This window comes from Penicillium antarcticum (genome assembly GCF_028974205.1).
Source record: "Penicillium antarcticum strain IBT 31339 chromosome Unknown utg000007l_segment0_segment0, whole genome shotgun sequence".
NCBI lineage: Eukaryota > Fungi > Ascomycota > Eurotiomycetes > Eurotiales > Aspergillaceae > Penicillium > Penicillium antarcticum.
Genome location: NW_026695305.1, coordinates 47,236 through 59,860, shown reverse-complemented (window position 1 = coordinate 59,860; position 12,625 = coordinate 47,236). Strand labels below are relative to the sequence as shown.

Here is a 12,625-nt window from a genome sequence, read left to right as displayed (position 1 = left end):
CCTCACCGCCCCGTTGAGGTGGGCTCCACCAAGGGGTGGATATCCGCCGTAATAGGTTTGGCGAATAGACAATCGGGACGCTGAAGGTCGCCCGACACTACGTCCCAGACCTGCCTTGCTTTGAGATAGGAGGTCATGAGGCGTTTCCAGGTTGCGAAATTGTCGCTATCTGTCAGAGGCTCGATGGCCGTGACCGCTCAGTCAGGCGAGTCATGGACCAGAGCAGACATAGTAAAGATAATGAAAGCGGGGTAGATATATAATCAAGATAGTCAAGATGATTCTCAGATGAGTAGAAACGGCACCCGAGTGTTTGCTCCCGGGCTGATAACCTGTTGTAGTTCAGAGGTACATTTTGTATTTTTTTCTAGAGGGAAAGATGAGGCTATATATACAACACGGAGCCAAGTAGATTGTAAATCAACTTGGTTGTCTGTATAGACATTTCGGAGCTAATCCCGATGGTGCGGCTACCTTCCTGATCTGCACTAGCCTCATATCACAACAATTATCGTTATCAATATCATGGAATTTTGGCGGAGGTTTAACGTGGTTCCCGGCGGGTTCGTCATCCCTGCCGGTCCGTCACCCCATCAAATCTTCAAATTTTGTACATTTTTCAAACGCCATTCAAACAACCAAAACACCATTAAATTGACGATTTAAAACTTCTGCAGGCATGTAGTAAACCTATGCCCTTTTCCTCCGCATTTAGAACATGTATTTTGCCGACGTACAGGGGGCAAAATAGGAAGTGTAGGTTCAACCTGGGATTCTAGAGTAGGTGTATGATCAGATATATATCTTACACCAACACCTCCCTCACCACCAACATTGGTAGTAGGATCCAAAACCTCTGTTAAACTACCTATATTAGGCATTCGCTTCTTCGATCTCTCCCTCTTTTTCGTCTGTTTTCTATTTCCCTCCCGTAAACGCTTGATTTCATCCCGCATTAAGATGTGCTCGTGAACTAGCTTAACCGACATATCGTAGAACTGTTGAAGATCACGTTTTGTAGGGGAAGAGATCTTATCAGCAGCTGAACTAAGACCAGAATTGAGCCTAGATTTGCGTTTTTCTAGCTGCTTAGTCGTCCTAGGGATGCCGGTAGAGATATTACTGCCTGATGTTGAACCTTGTGAAACTGGTCGCTCTTGTAGAGGCGGAGATTGAAGACGAATGTTGAGCTTTGATAACACTCGATCGGGGTCTAATGGTACTAAACCAGTAGCTGCGAAGGCATTCTGAACGATAAACTCTTTGAATGAGTCGTCACGAGCCGCTGGAAAGATATCAAGGAAGTCATCTTTTTCGATAGAATCGATGCCTAATCGGGTATATTCCGCAACCCGCGTTCCGTAAGAGCGCTTTAACACAGCAAAACAACCAACATCAAGAGGCTGTAAAAGATGAGAGGCATGCGGAGGCATACAGATTGGTATAATGTTGTTCTCCTGACAAATCTTATCGAATGTTGCTGTAAGATGACTGTCGTGGCCATCGAGGACCAAAAGACGATGTTTCCCTTTAGTCTGACTTATTGTATGCGGAATAAAGTGTTTTTGGAGCCAATCAACGCCAATTTCATTGCTTGTCCAGCCGTTCGGACTAACGTTAAGAGCCCAATGCTTTGGAAGGTCGTCAAACCATCGTACCATAAAGTGTTTCCCTTTAAAGATAACGTATGGTGGGAGCGCCCGTCCGGAGGCACAAATTGATTCAATAACAGTCACCCATTCACGATTGCCAGGTTGTAAAACGCCCCTCCGACCGGTGTAAAATGACTGCGTAATAACCTTCGTCGTCGCACTGATTCCCATTGCAAACCCCGATTCATCAAAGTTATAGATATCATCCGAAGTGATACCATATTGAGCAATCGTTTTTTCGACAAGGTTAAACCACTCAATAATAGTATTTGGGTCTTCCATTAGGGCGCGTTTGTAGTCATATTTGCGAGAGAATCGAGTAGTGAGCTCAGGATGTCGTTTAATATATTGTGTTGGCCAATTTTTGCCAACGGTCTGGGGGGCATTGTCTCCGCGGTGCTCAAGCAGTAAATTAGCCATATCTCTCAACATCGCGATTGTAAGCGCGGCGCCTCTCTGATCCATAGAGATTAACCAATCCTGAATTGATTCCTCTTCTAGTTGCGTGAATTTATGGCCTGTACCCCTTGCTTCATACAGATTAGGAATGCCTTTCATCCGATCTGCAAGAGTTGTACGGGGGACATCAAAAGAGCGAGCAGCAGCAGCGATCGTGGTAATTCTGCCATTCTGAATAGCCTTGATAGCTAGCGAGATCCTGCCTTCCTGCTCGATGGATTTTTGAGCTTTTTGACTTCGTTTGGGGGGCATAATAGGCGTTTAAAGATCGGTGGTTGGGTAGGGGCAGAAGATTTGAGGTGGGATGACGGATCGGCAGGGATGACGAACCCGCTGGGAACCACGTTAGCGACCAGCGCAATATTATGTAATTAGGGGGTATGGAGCTGGTGTTCTAAAATTTTTTGCGTAGTCACTGTATGATCATGCATGGAGATTTATAAACATTTGCGAATATGACTATGTTGTGATAAGTGATTGTATTGTGTTTATGTTGGGGTAACTATCAGAAGTGGGAACCCTATTTATTTAAACGTCCATCGCTAGTCCCGCCAAAGGCAATACGGCCGCCGTCATTTAACGGAGGTATTGACAAGCCCAAGAGGACTTAGACCTTCATTATGACGCGAATAGATAAAGTCGTTAACTATTTTATCAATAGTTCATCATATTATATCGGTAAAGCCAATCAATGTTCGGGTTTGAGCGCAGTATGCTGTATATATAACTGAGAAACTTGGCAGTGGCCGAGAGTGATAGAAAGTGCATAGATTCATGCATTCATAGAGGAGAACTACAAAGTTCGAGATGAAGCAGCTGTATATGAACTTGAGAATAAACGATACGCCAATGATGTACAAAAGAGCAGCCGAAGTAATGTTTCCAAAGCGGATATAGCCCCTCGAATGATCGGCTGCACCTATGTTGTGTATCAGGTATCAAATATTACCCCTGACGTCATCCCGCATCCTTGGTGTCATGAAATTTTAAATCACCCAGCCCGCAAATGCAGATGATTATGATTCTTCATTATTTTACATCTACTTTCCTCCAAAAGATGCACACAGACAGACAAATATCCAAAACTGCCCGGGATTAAGATTTATGGAAAGTAAAAAATGGCTCTACGGATACCCTTCGGGGTTTCCCAGTCGCTCACGATTCGACCAACACGGTGCTCGGGATCTCATTGGATGCAGAACTGGTTGCACATAATTTCCCATGACAATTTCCCATGAGAATCCCCGAAGAGAAGCTGGGCAGTATTGGCTATAGGACACAGCGCCTCTGACAATGTATCCACCATCACACGTGATACGAGAATCTTAACATGGGTACACGACGGGTATAAAACAAGAAAACAATAAAGACATATAGTAACACCCGTAGTAGGCCTAGGTGTCTCGACATTTGCAGGCTGCAAATGATCGATGAGGTATGAAAAGAAAAGAACACAAATTGAGGGTCAGGATTGACAGTCAAATAGAAGATAAAAAGGGACAAGATGGACAGAACCAAATCGCACCGCATGCAGTGGCCAACCAGCTGAGCATTGGAAGGAAGTGGTGTAACCAACAAAAAATAGAGTGGACGACCGGAGGCCAGGCTGGGGCCCCTTAGGGCAACTGAGGACCAGCCCCTGAAACAGGCCGTATACCTGCCTCCATAGGTTGACTGATATTGTGCTAGTGGGAAGCCGAGGCATATGGCGAGCCGGGATGAGCCATCTCCCATCCGGCACCAGACTCTGGCTCCGAAGTGGAGCGCATCTCATCCGAGTGCGTGCGGTGAGTCCGGATGTGCTGTTTCATATTGTCTTTCCTAGTAAAGGCTTTATTACAAATTGGACAGAACGCACTTTTTTCGCCAGTGTGTCTCTTTCCGTGGCGCGCAGCATGGCCCGAAGTCGTAAAGTTGGAAGAGCATCCATGGCTCACGGCATAGGGACACGGGTACTTATTCTTTCGCCCTGTGCCGCGTGTCGCTCCAGTCTGAGAAGAAGCCTTTTCGGATGTGCTTGAACGTGTCTCAGGTGGTATTCGGGGAGCTGCTGGACCACGAGCAGGGAATCGGTATGGTTCCCGTCGCGGATCCTGTCGGGCATACGGGTGATAAGGTGATGGCTGACTGGTGATATAGTCATAAGCTGATCCGTCGGATGACCCGGGCGAAACGGGCTGGGCGACTTCCGACATCGCGTCCGAGTGATGCCTAGTCCCCTGTGGCGATGATGCTGGAGATTCGGATGAAGCTTGGGGACGGGTGTACTGTGGGTCGCTAATGGTCGGGGGTAGTGTCTCTGAATGATGTGGATAAAATGATGGTGATGTGTGATTCCGACTAAGTCGAGGAGCGGAACGGACCGCAAAAGATGGGTTATCATCATTATTCAGAATGGACACAATGTTCATTCTACAGCTGGACATCCCCTCAATGCCCCGATGTGCGGCCATTGGGGCTAGAAGACTATACTAGAAGGCAGAATCCAAGTTAGTCTAAACTGTTGGCAACCGGCTCAGCTGGCCTCTGGATGCTCCTAGGAACTCGAGAGATTAGCGATATAAGGGGATAAAGGGGAGGAAGGTGTTGAAGAAAACAAAAAACCTCTCGCTCATTTCTTGCCCCCCAGAGGACACGAAAACGCACCAGCGGCTCTGGAAAGATGTTTTGTCTTCTGTCTCGTGTAACACGTCGACAACATTAGACCCTAAATCGGCCCTCGCCTGCAGACGTGAATAGAGACCCGATGACTCGAGCTTGTGCCGGGCTCCGTATGTACTTTTTGAGGTGAGGTTCACGAAAAAGTACCCAAAGCTTGCTGAATACTGGAGATAGGACAAGGTGAGGTCTGACAAATCTCCTTCCGTCACAGTAGACTTGTACCGATGCTCAAATATTTTTTTTTTCTTTTTTCTTTTTTTTTTAATTCTTTCCCTGGGATTCCTTTTTTCCCTTGGGCGTGGGGTACAAAGTTGCAAACTGGCCTGGGGATGTTGCAGAATGTTGAGATTCAACGCCGGTTGTCTAACCGCGCAAAGCAACAATTCGTCCAGATAAGTGCTAGGCCGTCTGAGAATATGTAGAAATGGAATGCACTCTGCGCGTGTCCGTGGTAGAGGTCGGAGTGAAAGTGGTGGAAATGGATAAGATTGCGAGGGGGAATTGACAAGAATGAGGTGAGAAATATGGTGAGATAAGAACTCAAATATGAATAAAGACCAAGTAGAAAGGGAGAGAAACCGAGCCAACCATGGTAGTTGGTAATTACTTGTACTTGAAAAGAGCAAAAGAAGCTAAGCTCCGGGTCTGCCGAGGCTCAGTACACCCCTGTGAGCACGCTAATTAGTTTAGTGGAGAATCAAAAAGAAGAAAAAGATAATGTAAAAATTCTTCAAAAGCAGAAAGGTAAGACACGATGCAATACATACCGAGACCCCTAATCCACCTGGACCTGTTTTACTCCTTTTCTTTCGACTCCGGAGTGGAGGTCAGTGGAGGCCTGTAGTTTTGTAGGTTATTTTGTTGTTTTCCAGTATTTTTTTTTTTTTTTGATATGAAAAAAAAAAGGGTCGGACGCAGTGCCCTCTTACTATTATGATGAGACTTGTTAGGCGTTCCCAATTGCATAGCTTCGTTATGATCATTACCCTAATTTACCACCGCACCCGCCGCTTTCTTTGGGCCACGCGGCCTTTTATATGCTTACGTGTTTCAACCCTCTCACGGAGTACGAATTATAGAGGCGTAAAAATTGAACCGAGTAACTACCATGGATTTATTGAATGCCTCAAGTCGGAGGTTCTATGCCCTATGTCCGATAAAAAACCCAGGTCAATCCTCCCGCCCAGCTCCACCATCAATGGCATTCATCTTCTCATCTTCGAATCAGCAAATGATTGTCGGCATTCAGCCACGATTCCATTAAACTGTCGCGGTTGGTTTTCGGACGCTGAGTAACATACCCAGCCCCACCCCACTTCCCTCAGCAGATCTTCAGCCAAGCCGGGTGATACTTTAGCCGGAACGCCTCCACAGGCCTCACGAGGGAGGGCCTCCTAGGCAGTTGGTTCACCCGAAATCTAGCAACACTTAAATTGCCCAATTTCATAAGGGATACAGACAACTCCACTATGCCCTGATCGAGTCCTTCATTGGTTCGACTCCCAAAGTGTATGATCCAGTTTGACGATGCCAGGGCCTTGCTTCCGTGAAAAGTCTGGCGCGTCCGAAGCAGCAGAGGCGTAATTCTTCCTGGCTGATTCAAACGACACCAATCCTTTTCTCGATTCGAAATGCCTGATATTATGCCTGGTCCGTGTCGGCTCAGGAGCTGCCACAGGGCCAGGGCCAGGGCCTACAACTTCTGTGTCGCATGGAGCAATGTACACGAAGCGGTCAATGCCATGAATTCCCCCCGCCAATCTTTGTCGCTAATGACCCGCAACTACCTGCCAACTCATATTACAGAAAGCAATGCATACCGGCAAAGGCTTGTCGCCGATTGGAGTTATGTTTTCAAGCTATGCAACATCACTCTGCCTATCAGGCATTGCTTATGACGACAAGCTGCAGTGATTCAAGTTCCGATCCTCCATATCACACCATGTGTGCATCAAGGATCTGAAAGGTTTAGTACTCTGTCGAAAATCTGTGGGCAGCATCACAGCTATACAAGTCGAAATTGGACAAAATTGGAGTCAGCGGTATGGACAGCCGCAAAGTGCCTGCAGTGATGTCGAACTGGAATGAGAAAGTCAGAACAAGATGTTAATCATACTGATATGAGTTCTGGAGAACTTCAAGTTGGCTATGCCTGACCTTGATAGATATCATCTTGGAGAATTTCAGATGTCGGTGCCAAATAGCATTACCACAGATCAACTAGCTTTGACTGAGTGGACGGCGACCACTAATGTAGTCTCATTCATCGCCGGCCTGGATCATAAGTACTAATGGGTACTGTAACTCGGCAGCGAAAATGAGTATGGATTACTTCAAGCGGCAATATCAGCTAGTGGCGCAAAATATATCCGGCAAGGTTCCTTCCTTCCTCTTTTGTACAGTGTTTTCTGTGTCGTGTGTGTGCCCTGGGACAAAGGACCGGAGTGAAATGTCTTAGAAGTTGAGTCCGAGTCCCCCTCAGGAATATTGTCTCTCGTCGTAACGAGGAAATATGGGCGACAATAAATTATCTTAAGGTTGCTCTAACATCTTAATCCCTTGATTATTGATCGCACACCAGTCACCAGTCTTCTCATTTCAATAATGACGCTTATATGGTATACTGACACCGTTGGCTTTATATGCTTCCTTGTTAAAACTGGGGTGTTTGTTTCTCTAAAGCTCGGAAGCCTACGTGAGAACACTATGGTGTGTCATCTAATGGGACATTGCGTAAGTGGTCAGCGAATTTAGAGCGTGAAGAACAGAGAGGTGCATGCTAATTCCATGTGCTCAGTGAAATCGTCAGTCGTTGGCACAAAGGACGAAAGCAAAGCATTGGACCGCCAGACGAGAACGCGACTCACGTGTCGAGGAGATGAGAGGGATGAACTCAGACATGCATGCGGCTTGTTTGTATTTTTAAAAGCCAAAAACTTCAGGCCAAATTTCCTGTCAGCTTTAGTTACAAGCCCAGTTTTTTTACCAACTCCTCTTCGATCAGATACAAATGCATGATTCCTCAGCGCCAATCAAGTATTGGATTAGAAAGCGACCTTGTCATTTCATGACCAATTACAACCTAGACGCTTCTATCCGACCTTCGCAGGTATAACCGTCGACTATACCACGGGTATACAGATTCGAAGTAGCCTTGCCAGAACACGGTCGATCTCCCACGCGAAAGGTACATTGGATCCATATAGAAAATTTGAGGAAACAGAGATAGTCCTCAGTAAACGCTGCCGTAGATCAAAGGGAAATAGAATTGATATTATTATATGACAGGGAACAAATGAGGCTATATACAACGAGAATATCAGGTTGATTTAAAACCAACTTTATTTTCCGTAAAGACGATGGAAGAATTATTTCCGCTGGGGCGGCTTGGTTCGTGACCTGCACCAGCCTCATATTATAAGAAAACCTTCTTCGGAAGGGCCCGAGCAAGTGGGGTCCCGGAAGTCTATTTTCAAAGCACCCAGCACATCTTTACCATGACTCTGACCACAGATCATATTTTTAATACGGTCTGGTCTCTTACAATATCCTATACCTCAAAAGGCCGCCCGCAAGGGTTATATGAATAGTATGGATGGATGGATTATATCATTTAACCTGGCCTCTCGCTTTTAGTTGATTTTGTTGTGACATGAGGCTGGTGCAGATCAGGAACCAAGCCGCACCGTCGGAATTAAGTCCGAGGTATCAATATGGACAACCCAAGTTGATTTCCAATCAACTAGGCTCATTGCCGTATATATAGGCTCATGTATCCCTCTGGAAGAATAAGTCAATCCATTCCTCTGAACTACAACAATGGGTAATGCGGTACGTCAGTGGCTCTGCGGTCGTGGCTAGTGATGGTGGAAAAAACGGTACTTGGGTAGAATCTGAGGCCTCCAGGATAGGCTTCAAGTGGTGCGGTACTTCTTTGGCGCTTGTGCTGTTATTTCCGTCGGTCATGGGCCGATAAGTATGAAGGGCTTGCCTCATCTGAGGAATGGCAGTATGTAATCAGCTCAGTTCCACAATGGGACAATCGTATTGGTAAAACAGTAAACGACTTACCTGTGAAAGGGTCCATGGGCTGCTATCACCATCCTTCACAGCTAAGCCCTCCATGGCGTAGAGGACTGTCGGTGGCAGGACGATACCGTCAAAGCTCCCCTTACGCTTAAGTATCTGCAAGTAGGCAAGTCGGTCGCTATGGACCTGTACCTGGCGCTCGAACATCTTGCGATTGACCCTGCGTACATTCATCTTTCTGAATTTTTCAATGGACATACACAAGATCTCAACTGCGTTTTGATAAACTTTGATTGCCTGGTCATATTCTCCCTCGCGTTCGAGTATGAAGGGACGTGCAGTGAGTCTGTATATGTCATTGCTGGTGTCGATATTTCCGGCCATGACGAGATATGCTTGGAGATGCTTTCACAACGCAAGTGTAGATTAGACCATGTGGGTAGAAACCTGGCGGAGTGTAAAGATATTCGATCTTTCCGATCGTATTGAACGGTTTCTGAGCGCTTTATACTTCTACCTTTGTAAGTGATAATATGCCCAACCAATAACTTTCGTCGCCAACCCAGCCACGCCGGAAGCTGCCTTGCCAAGAAACAAGTCAACTAGTGAAGAAAGTCCAAAATCTGCTCTAACAGATGTTTTCAGATTAAACCATCTCGTTCGCCTTTCGCTGTCGTTTACCGCCGTGCCGGTGTTGTGGTGGCTTGGTCTCTGAGACATCAAATTTAGCGAGAGAATCGCTTAGCTTTACTCTTTAGGATATAGTCTAGCCAACCTAAAAAGAGGTACTTGACCTCCCATACTTCAGGCACGATTTTATGGCCTGGACTTTCAGATCGTCTACCAGATAATTATACTAAAACCTCGCACGTTTCAACACGCTAGTATATACACGCTGTAAATCAGCTTTCGGCAGAACGTGATTGAGGTTTTGCATGGTAAATCAACATTAGTATAGACGAAAGACCCTCTCAAAAGAGGCCTAACAGTTCAATCAATAGATTTATATGGTAACCCCAATACCAGCGCCTGCGGGTTTCCTGCGATGACTCAATCGCCTCGATAATCGCCTCTTGTTCGCATGATTCATGTACTTCAGCATGACCTCGTATCTGCCGGACCCAAGCAAAGCCACAATTTCATTGACCCCCTAAGTAAATTGCCAAGGAAACTTAGCTCCGAGGCGTGAAGCTATAAGCGTGAACTATACCTAGCAGAGTTAACCTTAGCTCATGTGTCTTGGTAGTGATTTTATCATGTACTGCAACACGAAAATGCGAAGATCCAAGCCTGTATCAATGCACGAAGTCGAAGAATGCGACTTGGTGCTGAGAGCGCTCTAGTGTGCGTATCACAAGATGGACAAATATCGTCTCAGATATTTTGATCCGTTATCAGAGACGCACCTGCTCTTTCTTTGAGACTTGATATAATTTCTTTCCCACTTTATTATTGCGAGAATTGAAATTATAATTTCCACAAGAGCTTACACATGTTCTTATTGCATCACCTTGAGCGCAATAATGCAAGTTTCCTTTTACCATGAGGAACTTCAAAGGGCTAAAGGCAACTCTTTCTTGGCAGATGGCCAAGGTAGGGATCCGAAAGGAATATGATTGTTCATATTTATTCATATTATAAGATAAATCCATCAACCACACTCATATACTCTGTTCCATAGCGAATTACATGCCAGTCTTTGATTTTGAAGTAATGGCGAGAAATTAGCGCCGAGCCGCGCCGGCTTACTTATACGGCAGCACATTATCCGATGGAGGACCTGCAGCGTGCCTTTCAAACTAACCCGGCGAGGAATATGGAAGTGCGACTTATCTCGAGAACAGGTTACAAAAGCCTCACCCCAGATCATGTGCGAAGGTCGCTTTCCCCAAACGCTCAAAAGGGGCCGTTGATTGATGCCTCATTTGTGAGCAGCCGTTCTCCACAATGTAACGCTCGCATTGCCTCAAAGGACGACAAGCGGGACGATGAGTAGGTAATCATGCAATCACTCCACATGATGACCCCGGCCGTCTTTTCAAGAGTCCCACCGTTGATTTCGATTTGTCCACAAGCCCGACTTCTCGTCGACATCACCTCCTGATCAAAAATCGTGTCGATAATTGGTTGTCGCTGCCCTCGGCTTCTCCAAGCCTCAACAAAGGGAAGAATATGAGCTCGCCAATAACACCTGCCCACATCTCCATGGATCGCATGCAGCATATCCGAGGAAGCCAGCAATGTCATCGGTCACAACAACGACAACAAATTTCCCCGAACAAGCAACACATTTTCCCTTCACTGCCCCACGACGGCCTTCATTCGCAGGCCTGCGAATACCATGCTGGGATGATCCTCGATATCTTTGTTGGTGCATCTAGCCAGCCGAATCCTTTCTCCAATTGGGAACCCGAATAATTTTGTGTGCGACAAATGGGCAGACTTGCATCCTTCAAATTATGTCTCTATTGCCGGTTCAGACGATGGTCCCTCGGATGACATGCAAAAAGTCAATTTCCTTGATTCCAATTTCAATCATTTCAATTTCAGCGAATTCGGCATTCTAGGTTCCGGATTATCCAGCTCCTCAGCTCCTCACATAGACCCATTTCATATGGGCACCAAAAACAAGTTGGGTGGTCAAGAGCATGCCAGCCAACAGGCAATCTCCTCACCTATGGCTAGCCTGAAGTGTATTGAAGTCTTTCCCAATTTTTGACCAATTATGTTCTATGTTCTGCTTGAGATTTCAATCCCCTGTATGATTTGCTGTTGGCTCATTATCAACATGAGATAGGCAAATCCGTTGAGTCGACTCAGCTAGATGTTGGCTCATAAAAAGGTTCACTTTGGTCTCGAGTGTCATTTAGCCACCACGTCTTATAAATCCAGGCAGTGTTCTCGTCTACCTACAGATGAATCTTACTCAAAAAAATAGATACCGGAGCCAACTCGAGCGGTATGTTCCCCATCGGCTTTTTCTGTGACAATTTAAAAAAAGAACATAAATCTCGCAGAAAAAAAACTTTTCCTCTATTGATGCGGAGTATCCGGTTCTAACACTTGTTATTTGTTGTTACTATATGTGTGAACGCGAAGGCAATTTCATAGTAGTCCCTTTGTCAACAGAAGAGAGTGTCTCCTGTTGGACAGATGGTTGGTCTATTTGATTTCTAACCACGCTGTTTCCTATCCAAGCCCGAGCAACATGTACAAAGACCAATTACCCTGAAGGTCACTGCAGCTGCAAATCAGTTAAGCCCAGCACATTTATTGTTTTCTCACTGAAATCGTCTTCTAGCGTATCGCGCAAGCAGCTCTTGCTAGGAATGACCGGATTTTCTTCATCCCCTACGTCGAATGTCCTGGGTCATCAACTATTTGTTAGACACACCGCGCTCTGGACGACATGTTGCATATCATTGTTCGGACTGATTCACACCAGGTGACATTGCTGTCCCTGACAAAACCACCCAGAGCCGGCCTGCTGTGCGACCTCTTTGACTATCTACGACAACCTATACTGAAAATCTCTACCCATTATCGACGCTCATGCCATGCTTGCCTTTGGAGGAATGGCTTCAACGCATGTCTGCTACGATTACAAGCCAAATAAAGTACCAATTGCGATGATCTCTCCTCACGAAAGTTGGTCGTCCATGTTGGCGGAGTCGTCTTTGCGAGATCTGTTCAACGTGGCGCTTGCTAGACCTCGATCCGACTGCAACCGTGTTCCCTCGTCAGTAGAGCATGCTTGATCGCATGGGCTCGGGCACTACGCCCAAAAGCAGGGATCGCCCATTTGAGTACAGTGTGGTTACTCC

The 12,625-nt window shown here is 46.0% G+C and overlaps 2 protein-coding genes across 2 annotated transcripts; both read right to left on the bottom strand.

The window, feature by feature from the left end:
* Positions 1–3,796: 3,796 nt before the first annotated feature.
* N7508_007302 (C2H2-type zinc finger protein) lies at positions 3,797–4,564 on the bottom strand (the record flags this gene model as incomplete). The annotated part of the gene is made up of 1 exon (XM_058465366.1): positions 3,797–4,564. One exon carries the CDS (start codon positions 4,562–4,564, stop codon positions 3,797–3,799), a length of 768 nt encoding a protein of 255 aa, XP_058317768.1.
* Positions 4,565–8,789: 4,225 nt separating this feature from the next.
* N7508_007301 (uncharacterized protein) lies at positions 8,790–9,185 on the bottom strand (the record flags this gene model as incomplete). The annotated part of the gene is made up of 2 exons (XM_058465365.1): positions 8,790–8,843; positions 8,883–9,185. The coding sequence occupies 2 exons, from the start codon at positions 9,183–9,185 to the stop codon at positions 8,790–8,792; spliced, it is 357 nt and encodes a 118-aa protein (XP_058317767.1).
* Between the last annotated feature and the right edge of the window lie 3,440 nt (positions 9,186–12,625).